At 36.3% G+C, this 16,965-nt stretch overlaps 1 protein-coding gene across 1 annotated transcript in view; it reads right to left on the minus strand.

Annotated features, from left to right (window-relative positions):
* The window catches only part of PVRL3 (poliovirus receptor-related 3), a gene marked incomplete at its 5' end in the record, with an annotated part of 40,361 nt that overhangs the window by 15,232 nt on the left and 8,164 nt on the right, over positions 1-16,965 (minus strand). Inside the window, 3 exon segments of the mRNA XM_010016766.1 lie at positions 9,856-10,007; positions 14,784-14,901; positions 16,869-16,965. The exon segment at positions 16,869-16,965 is cut by the window's right edge and continues 18 nt beyond it. Of these exon segments, the coding sequence (XP_010015068.1) occupies positions 9,856-10,007; positions 14,784-14,901; positions 16,869-16,965 (367 nt within the window).

Genomic DNA, 16,965 nt, shown 5'->3' on the forward strand with positions numbered 1-16,965 from the left:
GGTATGATCTCTTTATTCCAGAAATAATTTGGATCAGAACCTTCTGCTGGAAATTTAACTCCTTTCTTTGTGTTTGCACTCAAACTACAGATACACAGAATATCTTTTGCTCTTGTTCTCAAGACTTTGGTCAGTCATGTATCAGTACTCCATTAATCCAGACAAAGTTGTTTAGGGATGCTTTTCCATTTGATTTTCAAATAAAGCTGTTGTCAATCTTTTTTTTAAAGACATGCAGTCATAAGCAATCACAGTGTATTGTCTACAATGCTCAATACAATTATTTTTGTGAAGCTCTAAATGCTCTAAGCTACCAAAGATCATGAGGATAAAAAAGACCTTCCAGCATGAATGCTTATGAAGTAGCCGTAATTATACAGCCCATTTAATTTCAAAGGTAGCAGAGATTTTTCCCTTTTCAGGTTTCAAACACTAATAGCCTTGTCAGCTTCATTTTCCTCGAGCTAAACCCTTAAATATGGCACTTCAAAGGACCTACTATCCAGATTATTATTTGTCATTGGTGTGTAATTCATCTAAAGTTATTTCATCAGTAGAATTAGTTTGGTGAACCTGCTCAAGACAAAGTAGAACTACTTCAGATGTCAAATGAGATGTCCTACACAGAATGCCTACAATGTCTTTTTAAAAAAGAAGAATGCATTGTTCAATAAGTATCAATTATTTGCAGGGAAAACAAATCCACTGTGGTACAGACTGCAAAGTTTAGATAAAGTCCCGTTTCACAGATTCTACAGTTGCAGCATCAGAGAGTATGTTTTCACTACATGAAGTAGCAACGCGAGTGTCCACTTCCCTACTAATAATCTGAAAATCTAGTCACCCTCTTCAAAGCAAGCATTGTAACTTATTCAGAAGTAGCGTAAAACCACTGTTTTAACTACTGGTCACAAAAATTCTAGCGACTGTTTATTGGCACATGGGTAAATAAGCAAATTCACATTAGCTTCCGGCTCCAAAATCTATTAGACTTTTCTTCTTAGTTGTGTCCAGTTCTTCAGCTTGCAAATTCAATGGTAAGATTCTCACAAAGCCTCAGAAAAAGGTCTCCAAAATTGTACCCTGTGTACTTGCAAAGAGTCTTGTATTCACTAATGAATTTTGACATCCTGCCAATTACAAAATATCTTAAAGCATGTATATATACAGACACTAGCATAAGCTTTAGAAATCAAAGACTATAAAAAAATAATTTTTCATCTTATTCAAAGACTAGCCTTTGACCTGTTTACAGTTACTCCTCAAATTTTTGTTCATAAGTTAAGTTTCAGTGCAATGACTTCTTTTAAGTACATAGTTACAAGAAGGCTCATTAAAATGCTAAGAGGTATTCACTTTTGTGCAGAAAAAAACCCTAAAAATAAAGCTTTCACTCTGCTGTAACTCATTTTAATTGATAAAGTATGTGCTATACAGAAGCATTAAGTTCACCATGGATGGTATCTAGACCGGAGTAATTCACTTAATCTGTGAAGTAAAAGCCCCAAAAGATTATATTTGATCATTGCCTTAGGTAAACTTCTTTTTAAATCAGAGAGCCAAGACAGCCACTTTTTATTCTTAAACAATTTGAATGGCAACTTTAATTTAGCCTTTTTTACCTCTGACATAGACCAATATAAGCACTCTGCATTAAAACTCAAAACAGTAGTACAGCATTGGGAAAGAAAGCAGCTCAAATACATTTTCCCCAGATTCAGTATTTCCATTGTGTCAAGTCACAATATAAAAACCTTTGGGAAAAAAAAAAAGTTTCAAAAAGTTTATTCTTCCTCTTGTGTAAGTATAAACAATCTGAAAGGGATCACCCAATGAAATGAATTGTAGGTACACGTTTAGTTTTCAGTGGTTACTACACATACCACTCCCTCCGAGATATTACCGAGCCATCTATGTGAGAAACAAAGTCTTCTTCATTGTCATCGTAACATTCACCACCCATATACTTCATTCCCAGTGTTCCACCTTCATAGTAATCCATTGGTCTTTCATAACGTTCCTGGTACCTGTTAATATTGTCTATATTGTTCCACTCTGGTTTTTCAGGGTCTTCTAAATAATCTTTAGATATTAAGCTGTTCATTGGATGCTTTATTTCTTTTTTTATACTGTCAGGGTAAGAATCCACATCATCTGACTGAAGAACATCTATTTGAGACTCTTTCTGCATATCTGATGGTGGAATGTAGTTCTTAGCAAAGTAGTCACCACGGAACGTCCGTCTTCTCCTATAGCAGATAATTCCAACCAGAACACTGACAAGTATGAGGAAGAGCGCCCCACCCACCGCACTACCGATGACAGTACCCCAAGTGTCTTCCTGCATGGCTGGCAAGGTTGATGTTGGGAAATCTATTATTCTAGGTTCTGTTGCTAAACCTGTGATGCCATCAGTCGAAGGATGCCAGGGAACCGTGGGCAGTCGAGTGGTAGTAGTAGGAGGATCTAATGAAAAGAGCAAAGAAGTAGACAAGACACAGAAAAGGCACAGAATGTCAATGCAAGCTAAATCAGTTAAGGGTTTATAAGAAAGCAGTTGATGGGTATGTTCTACAAGAATAGTTTTTCATTCCCAAGTTCACAGCTCTACAAGAAGTCTTATACTTTCCACAAGACTTATACTAGCTTTGTTACATGTGGTTTGGAGCTATGCCACAGCAAAATAGGAAGTACGGGGAGAAAATAAAGTAAGAATAATCTTTAAGTAGACATCTTGGCCTCCTCAAAGTTAGGAGATGCAGCTTTTCTTAGATGTTGACTGTAGTTCGTTGTTTACCTCCCCCATGGAAGAAAGCTATCTATTAGGAAAAATCCAAGCAGTTCTTTACCTTTCCAGCCAGCACTCAGGCATACTGAATCAAAATAATTTATTATGCCACAGGGTCATTTACTCCCACTTCAGAAATTGCTCAGGGCTCTGAGTATAAGAATGAAAAACTATGAGTTTTGTGCTCAGTCAGTACATGAACTACTGATTTTTAAGCTATTCTCTCCAAAAACATTTGTTGCAGTAATACAACTTACTCAGCTTCACCTGGGGATTAGTGAAAGAAGCATAGTTAAAATGGCATGTATTAATCTCAAAATAACATTTATGTTGAGCAAGGAGCTTCCAGGATTTAAAAATGAAAACCACTGAAACACTAGAAGCAAATTCTTTTTCTATGCATTCCTCCTAAAGGCAATTTAATCTCTCCTGCACAAATAAATTTCCATATTAATTCCTCAATATAAAATATCAACTGATTTCATGTCAGGTTATGCACATAAACAAGAGATTGCCAGATACCAAGCTTCTCCAGCACTCAGCTTTTTCCTTTGCTCTTTAGGTCTACTGGAGATGTATGCATCTGTAATGAAGACAAGATTGAAGTGATAGGCTGAAGACAAAGAAAGCCTCCTGAGATTATACCAATCAATCACAATGTTACATGCAACTCCAGTTGCTATTTGTGTGCTGCACTGAATAAAGCAGGCTTCTCACCTTGCCCAATGCAAAGTAATTTTAAAATCAGTAGAGCAAACACTAAACATGTTGTTAGAGTTTCAATCTTTTAGAGAGAATATTACATGGATAGCCAAGTAGCTCATTATGTCTTATTATTTAGTTAAATGCCCATAAGCAAGATTCATGGAACTACTACTACCATATTGCAGAGGCACTCTAGATTTACCACCACAAAAAGTAGAACAGAACTGGAGATATGTCAAGTTTCCAGTTATTTGACAAATCATAACTTTAAAGATACCTAAATATGATTTTTAATCTCGGAGACAGCTATACAATTCTCTCACAACAGACAGAATTGCCACATTTGTCATGATCACTACAGATCATACTTCAGATTGCACTTCACTGCTGAACACAACATTTTAGGCTTGACATAAGTAAAGTTTTTTGCAGATTTTTGAAGCACATAATTATATTACTTGACTATGTAAAAGTGGTGATTTGTTAGGGAGCTATACATAAATGAAATTAATTTGACAGAAGACAGAAAACTGAACAAGGAGGATGCACTACCAAAATGAATAAGAGGAATTCAGATTATGATTTTAGTAAAAACTGATTTAAAGTGAGTTTAATAATTTAACAAAGAAGTAGGGATTAAGGAATCCAAGTTTACCAGGGTTCCCATGTCACACAAATCCATAGGTCAAGAAGTTAAACTCAAACCCCCTTTTCCTCGAAAATGTATTTTCTTTAGACACAAATTTGTTAACTTAACATGCAGTTTCAGACAGTCACAGCAATATTTTCTTCCAGGCTACATATACACTTTGGTTTTTTTTTACATCTTTGTAATTGTTCATCTATTTGCCTCTGATACAAGGTCTTAAGTCCCATCCTCCACATCCACAGTATAAAATACACATTCACAAGTATGCAGTATTTGCATCCTGGCAAGTTTAACCATCGCATATGTGAAATAAACACAGTGGCAATTACACTCTTATTAATATATTAATACATCAGTGGTTTACAAAAAGCTTTTCCTTCAAAACTTCTGTTTCTTCCACCAGTTGTCAGGTTGTCCAGCTGCATTCTCCACAAGCACTAATTAACGTATTGCTCAAATTTGTTGCAAATGTAGTATCAATTCAGTGTTTGCATATATGTATTCCTATAATACATAATCATGAACATTTCTACCACTTATTTCTGCCAGTACCTTTTATGCTTGAAGAATGACAAGATTAGAATTGTTCCTCCTTGTTTATAAAGCCAATTACAACTAAACCCATGTGAAGTTAGCTTCTGAACTTTCTGAATGCAGTCAGTTTGTTGTGGTGTCGGTGGTGGTTGGTTTCTTTAGTTTTTGGTGGTTCCACACCCCCCCCCCCCTTTTTTTTTTTGGTTTGTTTTGGTTTTTTTTGGTGGTGTTTTGGTTTTTTTAAGCTTCCTGCAGCTAGTAAGTTTCCCAAATAGAAAACATTAAGACAAGAAAAGACAGAGTTCCTTACCTCTCCTCTGTAATGTTTTGCTTGCAAATCACATCTCAAATATTACCTCCAAATTATGGAAATGCCACTCTTGTTTGTTAAACTGTTTAATTACAACATTTCATGTTGTCACCAATATCTGAATTCTGAATGTTCCCCACAAAATACTAAGCACATCACTTCGGTATTAAGCTGTTTCAAATGGCACTTTGTTCAAAAAACATCAGTCTCCAACTGATTTTCTTCAAAATTTTTATGATACAGTCATCTTTTTCACTTTTGGTGTTGTTGCACAAACCAGAACAACATATCAAGTACCCATGCAGGCCTGGGAGCTAAAAGCGGCAGAAATGCTGAAAAATTTGGTTTTAGATTAAAAGCATCTTGATTTCTATTCCTGTTCCTTACCATGTTCCAGGCCCTGTTCAAATCCTTACTACATATACCCTCTAGTAATGATGAGAATAAGTGAAGACCCACAAAAATTATTTTTCTACTATTACATAGCTACCAACCTCATTAAAATAGAGATAGGAGACACCACTAAAGAAAGCAAAGACCTATTTTCTGGTATGAAAGAGTAAACCCCCCCCATCAGCTCCCTCCATACACAAAAAGATGACAAGTTTTTGCAGTTTCTTTCAAAGACCTTCATAAGTTTTCCACCAAGAAAAGCAAGATTTGCTCTTTACTTCAAATAAAACTTGAATTCCTTCTCAAAGCAAGCACTGTTAAGTTTTCCTTCTATTACTTATTTTCCAGATGTTTCCCATGAAAGTCAGTACCAACTTTCAACAGCTTCAGCCTCGTATGTTTACTTTTTCCTTAAATGATTATTTTCAATACAGTTTTCCCAGCTCTTGCAACACAAACAGCCTGTCTTGGGCAGATGAGTTTCTGCAATTAAGTTTACTAGAGACATCTGATGACATGACATGTCTCATGTCCCCAGACACTACATCTATCCACCTCAATCCCCCTGCAGTACATCCTCATTCATATGTCCAGGACCCTTTTTTGCTTCCATAGGAATTCAAAGCCAACAAGAAGCAATGTGTCAGAAAGATGAATGGGCAAGGAGATGGATGGATCACCCTTAGAACCAGACCATTAGCTTCAAAATGTTAGGTTAAGTCCTGTCTTAGTATCAAGAAGCACACCATTGTAAAAATCAACTAGAGAATATGGTATTTTTAAACTACAAACCATTTTTCATTTAGCCCAGGAGGAATTATTTCAGGGATAAGGTGACCAGCTCTGTAATAAGGAAGAAAAAAAATCAATACTGGCACAGATCTCCTTTGGTTAAAATCTGTCACAAAAGCATTACAGAAACAAAAGTTTGGGAAGAGAAGGTGCGTTGGCAAGTTTTTATGTATTAATACAGTCAAAGTCCATCACGGCTTTTGAAACTAGACAAACTCTAGTTCTCCCCATTTTAAACAAATAAAAAGCCACACAATTTAAGATCCAGACTTCAATCCCCACATCCCTTTCTTTGCCTTCTACAAGACAAGGACCTACTATCAATAACATATAATCCAAACATAAGTTGCCTTTGCACAAATTACAAGATCTCTTGCAATTCTTATTTTAGTGAGTGAAAAGCATCAAAGGTAGATATGTATTACATGTATGTTTATACAGGGACATATCTACCTCTGCTTCTTAACCTGCTGTTATTGCTAAAGATGCTAAGTACCTAAAGTTCTTGATAACTACATAGCTGGACATTATAAAAACAGCCCTTTCAAACCATCACTGAACAAGTAAGAAATATCTCTGCCTTAAAACCAGTATTAAATAAGTCTCTAACTTCAAATATCATTTTAGTATTTCCCTGCCCATACAAGGATGTATCATCTCCTGTAACTAACAGCTGGTGAGTGTACCATTTAGTCCCTGTCATCTACTTCTTATATTTCTCTATTCCACTTCAAGAGTATTAACCTAAAGGCTAGGAGCAAACAGCATTTATTAAAAATACAGCTTTTTTTTAACAACGTGTATTAGGACCAAAAGCATTTCTTGCTCAGCTTACATTAAAATCTTACAACAGTCTATAGTTATTTTTTTCTAGCAGTTCAAAAGCTTTACAAGTACCAGCACCATGACTGTTGAGAAAAATTAACTGCATGAATCCTTCTTGACAGGTTCATAATTAAAATTTGAAAGATGGTGTGATCATACAGCTTTATCTGCTAGTTTCCAAGTTTTGCTTTATGTTTTTGCCAAGTTTTATACAGTGCAAGATAGCTAAGATAGAAAAATAATCTAATGAAATGATTGCTCTATAGTACAGCACTGACACATTCACCATTACTAGATATCTGCTCAGTTAAGCAAAATGTTAAGTTGGTAAGCAATTTGACATACATTTACTATTTTAGTCCTATTTTCTGTACTCCTGGTATCAGTCTCTATGTTCCCTATGTTATTTATCATAAATAATATGATTATTATTTCAGATGGACATTCTTGCTATTCTGTAGTCACTTATCCCATCCTGCATAATTTTAAGGGCATTTCAGTTAAAGAACTAGTCACACTGAAAAGTTATTCTTAGAGTTTCAATAAGCCTTGTTTAATATTAATGTATGAAAACAACACAGGTGTTACATTTTACAATTGCCATACCTCTCATTTTAATCTAGTTAAAAAGTTAATCACAGTGGTTTTAATCTTTTTGGTATTACCTTCTGTAAGGTATCTAGAGGAGAGTACTGGATGCTTCTCTCTACATTAAACTGATGTGCACAACTTGCCTGAGCAGCAGTTGCAGAGAGAGCACCAGATTTATTGTAAGCTGCCTAAAAATTATGCTACACACACCAAGGTTAACATGAAGTTCTAAAAATAAGAAATTAATGTCAGCTAACACAACTTTTAGAAGCATGACCCTGTATAATCTCTAGCCAGCTGAGGTTCAGTTCCGGCACTCCCTAAAAACACTTAAGTATTGCTACTTGCAATAAAGTTACTGCAGCAAAACAAAGTCGCTGAACTGAAAAGCAGCACACAAGCAGTACTCACCAGTCCAGATCAAAGACTAGCTACTGCAGCTTAACTATTTCTGCACTAAGTTATGTTGCATTTGCTACAGAACATAAGCCATCACCAGAGCTCAACTAGCATGCATGTGTACTCGCTTTTTCAAGAACTTGATTCATTTTAGGAAGTATCATATATGATTCCACAGTTAGTCCATTTTAGTCTGTTAGTCACAAACATAATTTGAGTGATAGCCTTACATTATCATGCATGACAGTCATGGTAAAAAGCATGAGTTACACACTTTTCTAACAGCAGATTGTATCCATAGAACTGACAACTTGAGAAGTGGAAGACTTGAAAAAACTTTCCCCCTCCTTACAGTTAGGACAGGACTGAGAGCAGAGCTACAAACTGCAGTGTTACCTTCTGAGTGAGTATATTTAAATGTTACATTCCAGGAGAATTTCAACTTATTTCATGATGATATTTTTTTTTACTTGATACTTCTTACCATGTGACAGTCTTCATAATTGTTATGAGACTGTTACACAGCCATGAATTCTCCATAAAGGAAGCATTAGAACCAAACATCCAAAAGTAACTTTTTGCAGAAGTGACTTTTGCATTAGTTTGCAGCACGTAACAGTCTTAATAGCTAGAATTTTACGTAACTTGTTACAAATAATTCCACTGTCTCAAACTATTAAGAAGCATACAATTAACTAGCTCATTAACTAGTCAATTAATTAGAACTGAGGAGTTATCAGCAATGGCCTGCAGCATAGCTATGTCAGTCTGACTGAAATGCCATCCTTTGTTCTAAGGATGCATAAAACTATCAAATATGAATTCTAATAGGTGTGGCTTCAGACATCCTGAATTTTCAGTTTTCATCTTAAGTTTTCATTCTCATCTCAATCCTTAAGTGTTCATATTTAGTTTTAAGTTCTTAGAAATAAGTCATGTGTTTGTATCCTGTAACTGGCCAACACAGACTCTAACAATTTGAATTGTGGAATAACTGATGTCAAGAACTTATTAAAGAGCAGCAACACCATACAGCAGAATGAAGTTTTACTTTTCTTGTCTTTTAACCTCCTGAAAAAATGATAATAGATTAGTACTTATTGATCAAGGTAAGCATTAGCTAATTTAGTTAATCCATTATGAAATCTTGAGAGCACTTGTACAGCACTATTCAAATATATCCTAAGTCATGCCATTCTTTCACAAAGAAGGTGTCATAGTAAAACATTAATTACACTGTGTTAATAGACATGTGGATGTTTTCCAGCAGCAGCGGTACTAAACAGACACATGGATTTGCCGTATTACACTAAGTAAATCAGTAAGACTTCTTCATGAGATACTTAACTTTACGATTACTAGATATCTGCATCCCAAGAAAAGGAGACAGTGAGTAACTGGAGTACAATACACACATTCAGAAGATAACCATAATAAATAAGAAAATAACCTCCTTAATGCAGAGCCTCTGACTTTTTCTAACTGTAGTTGTTCCCCTCCCACTAACATCTGTTTTCTCAATTTATTACAGACAAATTACTGTTTATTCAGGTCAGAATGCCTTGCCAAACACAGGTTACCGCTAGAAAAAAAACCCCAGAGTTCACATAGCAAGACAAAGTAGTAATCTTAGAAACAGTAGGGGAACTACCTCAACCTTCAGGATTTCCACTGTTATGTTGCTGTCATGGAAGAGTCAGTTTAATCCAAAGTTTAACTATATCTCAAATCCATCCTTTCAATAGCTTTTCATGCAATTAAAAGGTGTAAATATTTCATACATCAATTGGCTCTTCAGTTCGCTATTTCAACCACTGACCAAAAAAATTCCAAGGTAACATACTGTTTTTGCTGGGAAGTAAGACTTACCTAATATGTAGATAGTCTTCTGATCACTTCGTTGACCAAGGGCATTAGTCACCTTACAGATGTAAGTCCCAGTGTAATTGTAAGTCAATGGGCTGCTGAACTGCAGAGTATTGTTAACAGTTAGCAATCCTTCAGGCCATTGTCCATCCAACCTAAAACATAACAGTTATATTTACTCACAAAGATTCACAGTTGAAAGTTTAACTAGTTTAAAATACTTGCAATAGTCTAGAGAGTTAACTTTTCACTCTGCTCCAACAGTCAGTGGGCTTTCATTGGATATTCTCAGTGTCGATTTGAACATACAGCATTAAATCTGTGCCAAATTCTTTAAATGACAAATCTGCTAATACTAGCAAGCTACAAAGTCTACAAATGAACACCACTAGAGCTAAGAAAACAGTATCTCAAAAGAACTTGAATGGACAACCCAACTCAAGCTCTAAAAGTAACAGTCAAACTAAGAAGCACTTAGACTGTGCTGTCAGAATTATATTCCTGCTCTTTTGCACCCAGTTTAGCTATCACAATGAATATGCAGGAAGGATTGTTCCTCATGCAGACATTACATGTGCCAACCAGGAATGAGGTCCTGCTGGACTTGCGACCCACAAGCCAAGTAAACCTGCTTTGTGGTATCTTGGCTAGTGATAACCCTGACTATAGCGATCACAATACTGTTAAGTTTGGGATCTGGCTGATTAGTACCAAGACAAAGATTTCTAGAAGAGCTAACTTCAGCTCACTCAGATCTCAACCGGGAGGGATTCCATTGGAAACTTCAAAGAAGGATAAGAGAGTAAATGCTGGGAGATTTTTCAAGAACACTCTCCTGGAAGCACAAAACCAGTTCATCACAGGTAGAGCAAGAGATCCCCTTGGATTAACTGTGAGCTTCTGAGTCTCCTCAAATCCAAAAGAGAAACATACCAGAAATGGAAAAGAATATGAATAGCCATTGAGAAAGGGCATTGCCAGGGTTAGAAAAGCAGTTATGAAAGGAAAAGCTCAGCCTGAACTGAAACTGGCCAGAGATGTCAAAAACTACAAGAAAGGGTCCTTCTGGTATGTAAACAAGCAGAAACACAAGTTAATTATTGGCCTGCTGTTAAGCAGAAGAAAGATAGTGACCAACACCAATGAGAAGGCAGAGCGGCAATGAGAAGCCAGAGCGGTGCTCAATACTTTCTTCACCTCTGCCGTTACCAGCTCTGCTGGGCCCCAGGGCTTCCCAACAAAAATCAAAAAAAACCACAAGCCCACCATCAGTGAAGGAATAGTTGATATATGAACTATTACAGTAGCTTGACCCCTAACAAATCTATGAGTCCTGACAATATTCACCCAAGGGTGTTAAAAGAACTGGCTGATAGCATTGTGAGACCACTCTCCATAATCTTTGAGAAGCTGCGGAAATTGGGGGACATTCCAGAAGACTAGAAGGCAGCAAATGTCAACCCTATCTACAAGAAGGGCTTAAAGAAGGATCCAGGAAATCATAGGCTCATCAGTCTTACTTCAGTCCCTGGGAAGGTTATGAAGCAAATGCTCCTAGGGACTCTCATAAGTCAAATCACCCATGGGATTGAAAAAAGCCAGCATGGATTCACCAAGGACAAATTGTGCTTAACAAACCTGATCACCTTCTACAACAAAAGTAACCTGATTTCTCCAAAGCTTTTGGTTTCCCACAGCCTTCTCCTAGAAAAACTGACGTGTTATAGTCTGGACAATTGGTCAGTGCAGTGGGTGGGGATATGGCTGACAGACTGCTCCCAGAGGGTGGTAGTGAATGGCTCCTTTTACAGCTGGTGACCTGGGGTCCACCAGGGATCAATATTGGGCCAAATACTTTTCAATGTCTTCATGAGTGATTAAACGTACCCTAATTAAGTTCTCTGACAATACAAGACTGAGCAGGGAAGTGGACACTTGGGAAGGGAGAGCTACCCTGCAAGAAAACCTGGATAGGCTGGAAGAATGGGCTAACAAAAACATTAAGTTCAACAAGGGTAAGTGTAAGGTCTTGCACCTTGGTACACACAATCCAAGCATGCAGCACAGGCTGGGATCTGCTCACCTGGGCAGCAGCTCTGTGGAAAGGGACCTGGAGGTCCGGGTATGATATGCAAGCTCGGTAGGAGCAAACAAGGAGTCACATGGAAAAGACAACGGCTAACGGGTACAAGTTACTATTGGGGAGATTCCAGTTGGACATGAGAAGAAAATCTTTCACAACGAGAAGATTCAACCACTGGAATAATCTCCCTAGGGAAGTGGTGGTTTCCCCAGAGTTGGATATTTGTAAGATTCAGCTGGACAGGGTGCTGGGTCATCTTGTCTAGACTGTGTTTTTGCAAAAAAAAGGTTAGACCAGATGAAGCGTGAGGTACCTTTCCAACCTGGTATTCACAATGATTCTATAATTTCTGTCAGTACACTCTTAATTTACAGGACATTGGCAAGGATTTCTAAGCCTAAGTTCAAGCAATTCCTTCCCTCTCAACGTGCCTTTTCTCATCCCCCATAATTTTTCACCTAAATTACATCAGTGAAACCAAATTTGGTGCTTGGTCATATACTTGGGAAAACAACTGTTTGGGAGGAAGAAAAAAAAAAAAAAAAAATCTTGTTTCCAATCAAATGGTTCTTCCAAATCTGTGATTTTCCTATAGCATTCTGCATGTGATTGCAGTAACAACTGTGTTAACACAACAGAGAAAGAGGATGGGCAAAGGCATTGGAACTATTTTAATAGACCTGCCAACTGCCCATTAAACACCTGTGTAATTTCTTGCCATCGCATCCCATTCTGCTTTTATTTAAGTATCTATTAACAGTTAAGCAGGCTTAAGTCAGTATTAAAACATGTGATCACCATGTCTCAGCATCTTAGAAGCATTTAGCAAGCATGATTTTAAGTAGTATCAAATGAAAAAGCCACTTGACACTTTAAAATAGGTACTTAAATGGAAAATAAACCCTCACAGTTAACAGTAAACGTGAGGAACCAATGCAGGTTCAAGGCAATATTCCCATTGCTTTGGGAATCCCAGTGATTATTGCCCAGAATTACTTCAGCTGTATAAAGCTGATGAAAGTGATTAAGCATGTACTTCATAATTCATAGTACCAGAAATATTTATTTCAAAAAACATTACCAAAGAGTCAATTGGTTTGAAAGCTCTATTCAAGTTCTCACATGTTCAACATTTTTAAAGTATTATTGACCATGAAAATATTAATATCCTAACAAATCCAATGTCACCTTTGCTTCTAATAGATACAGATTTTTTTTTTGGTGTGGTAGTTCTAGAAGCTATTATAATTTGAAACCAGTAAGACAGCACACAATTTCAATACAGCTAGGTTCCATTTCCTTTAACATTCAAACTATCCTTCTTTGCATAGTATTTTTCTCCTTTTCCTTAAAGTTTGTCATTCACCAGTATTACAGCTTCTCAGATGGTTTTTGTCATCTGACAGACAAAAAGGTACACGAGTTTCCCCCCCCCCGAAAATTAAGCTTTCTTGTAAAAGTAGATTAACTTTTAACCTTAGAAAGTTTAAAAGTTATCTCTAAAGCTTGAAGTGCTTTAATTATCTTTAAATGTGCATTTCTTCCAGAATTGGAAACAGGTTGCATTGATTTGTTCTTACATACATCTCAAATTCAAATCTGAGAACTGAGAACCCAGATCATCTGAAGAAACAAGTGGTACTGCTGCATGCTTTTTTAAACATAGGAATTATTGTGTGTAGAGATCTCTCATCATACTGATTTTGAGCTAAGGACAGAATGGGGATGACAGCTTATTGTAGCACGTAGATAAAGCATACATTTTACTAAACCTACTTTAGCACAGCCATGCCATTCTGACTAGAATTAGCTGCAACTGATTTAAGATTTCAATGGCTGCTTTTAGGATGGAGTCAGTTGTTTTGTTTTCCTGTGAAACTGCCATTAAGCAATCCCATACTTATCAATAGAACATTTGCAAACCACATTATGACTACTGTTCCTATATGCTAAATTATATCTACCATTGAGAATATAGGGAAATGAATTACAGCTTCACATCAGTAAATATTCCTGTGATTTTATCAACAGGACTGCAACACAGCTTAACTGTTCTTAGGCAACTTATTTCCTGTGTTTCTACATGCAACAAATCAATTTAAAATAGCTTGGGGTTATTTGATTTTTTTTCTTCTTCACAGGACAGATTTTGATCTAAGCTTGCTTTTATTGTCTTTCTCTGCCTCGCCCAAATTACGTCCATGGTTGCAGAAGCAAAGCAGTAAATTTAAGAGTAGAACAAACCCAATCCATATATCCATGAAATGTGGCTCTTATGTTGTTTTTGGTTTTTGTTTTTGTTTTTTTTTTTTTTTTAAACTTCAGACATGTTCAATACCTCATTTCCATCACTACACAAAGCAACACATTTATCTGTCTTGGAAACTGTTTGAATAGTTTTGAAAGACATGACAAGTTCTATAATTAAGTAAGCAGTATTTGCCATCTCAACTCTAATTTCCAGATTTTAAAATGTAGATACAAAGAAGTCAGTTGAAGTGTTTACAATCTACTTTAAGTAATAAATAAAAAGAATTATTAATAGTTGAATTCCTACTAGGTCTATTGGGTGTTGCACTCTAAACTGCAACATGAACAGTTTAGTCTACTTTAAGTAACAACAAAACATTTTATCCTGACAGTAATGACAAACTGTTTGGGCTTGTAAATTTAAAAGATATCCACTCACCCATATTCACACATACACATCTTGCATCCTTTTAAAAGGTTGGATAACACCATTACAACCCAATACAAGTCAGATACTTCTTGTTTTCAAAACAGGTGTTTATGCTAAAAGGTTATACCACTTCAATCATGTGGCAAACCCTTTTTTATAAATATTTACCTGGTCCACATAAATTCCATAGGTAATGGATTTGCATCAGCATTACATCTGAGCTGAACGTTCTCTCTTCCAATGAACCAGTTTCCATCATAGCCAGTTACTGAAACTTCTGGGGCATCTGACAAAATAAAAGATTTAACCTATCAACAATCACAGTATTTTCATTAAACGTGAACTGTATGTTATGATCAGCTCAGTGGATCAGAAGAACTGAAGGTTTTAGTTTTGGTCAGTTTGTTTGTTGGGAGGTGGTTCCGTTGTTTTTTTGGCAGGTGTTTGGTTTGGGTTTTGTGGGGTTATTTTTGGGAGGTTTTGGTTTGCTTTTTTTTTTTTTTTTAATTATTTGAAAGCCAACGACAACAAAATGTGCAGAGCACATCAACACTGTTCCAAACTATGGCACAGTATGCAGCAGTGGAATAGACAGGGAACAGTAAATTGTTTTTATCTGTGCAACTGTCCAACTGTGTTCTCTGCAAACATGCAGCACTTCGGGAAAGTGAGAGGACTTAAGAATTAGTTTAATACGGATTTTTTTTTCGAAGTGAGGAGTGGTAATTTAGAGCTACTTCTCCCTAACAACATATAGCAAAGGATCAGAATCAGCATTTTGAGAAGCCAGGTAATTACAAAATCATCAAAAAGTTCACAGATGCCAGTTTAAAAGGTTAACAGTTATCCACTGGCATCATAATGTGGAATTATGTTACGGCTCTAAAAAGCAAGAAAGCCACTTCAGATAAGCCTGAGACACCCAGCTGAAGTATTCTACAGTTCAGAACCTAGAGAACAGAACTACCAGTGTGATCTGGTATAATCTCTTATGAAGAGATAGAGTAGTTGCAAAATCTGTAAGGATAAGGAAGGGACTCAAGGAACACTACAGAACAAAGACATATAATCTGTTTCTTGCTGCTTTGTTGCTGACTATACAATTCTGTCAAAAAACGTGCCTTAGAACTCATTTCAGACAAAAGTAAGTTTAAGACCAACTTGCCCCCTCATTTCACTTTAAATATGGAACTTGATTCTTTTATTCAGCTTGAGACAATAATGGGAACAAACAATCTTTGCTTCCATTTCTGTATCAATGGCACTTCAATCTCAAACTTCATTTCAACACTGAAAACTCAATCAACACTACTCACTATTTTACACCCAAATAAATGATTCTTTAACAAACAGGAAAAAAAACCAGACCCACAAGAGATTCTAGTCAAACCAAACCAGCAAAGTTGACTTTTTTCAAGTCACTACATTTCTTCTAATTGAAATGGCAGACTTCTCTGAGTCAATGATTTTAAAGCAGCACACAGCTGAGACCAGATACCAAGAAGGAAGAAATTGTAAATAGGTCACTTTGGTCACACATGTATTGTCTAACAAAAACCAGATCACATGCTTAAAGCTTATTTGTCTTAATTGGTTCTAGCTAAGCAGCGTTGTAAGCCACCTAACTTTGTATTCATGTGTTTTAAAGCCACAAATTTGTTAAACAAGCCTGGTATGGGTTTGAATTACATGAGCAATCTGAAGCTGAATAACAAGTGTTAGGAATGTACACATTATGTTCTCGTTTCCTTATGCAAATTAGAATGGAAAAAGCTTAGCAGTTTGAAAATAACTTACTGACCCCCATAAGACCTACTCTCAACTTATCTCAAACATCAATCTTCATTAGAATTCTGTTTTAGTACTGCTCTAACTGTAAGGTATGATAAGCAGTTTACAGATCAACTGAGTTTGGTTTTTTTGTCTGTAATCAATGTTAAATAGAAAAGTTTCAATGTTAAATAGAAATGTGAATTATGTTTACCCTTCAGCCAATATCCAAAACAAGTAATAGAAACCAGATTTGTGGCTAGATTTTAAATTTATTTTTTATTTTTTTAGATAGAGAGACCCTAGGTTTCTACTCCTACCTGACCTACCTCTTACCACCTGCTTTTCTATAGAGTTTTAATTTCCTTTTTTTTTTTTCCCTTTTCCTGTAGGAAGTGCTAATCTTCTGTAGAAGGCATACAGCAATAAAGAGGATGGTTATAAGATATAGACCAAGCAGTAATTACCTTAGAGAATACTTACATTGTATGTCCAACACTTGAGGGTATCTTATCTCTTTTTCCAAAGCAGGGTGCCTTACAACACAAGTTATACGCCTTCCTCTTGCAAATCGTGTAGG

The sequence above is a fragment of the Nestor notabilis genome, unplaced genomic scaffold (assembly GCF_000696875.1).
Source record: "Nestor notabilis isolate BGI_N333 unplaced genomic scaffold, ASM69687v1 scaffold4596, whole genome shotgun sequence".
In the NCBI taxonomy this organism is placed as follows: domain Eukaryota; kingdom Metazoa; phylum Chordata; class Aves; order Psittaciformes; family Psittacidae; genus Nestor; species Nestor notabilis.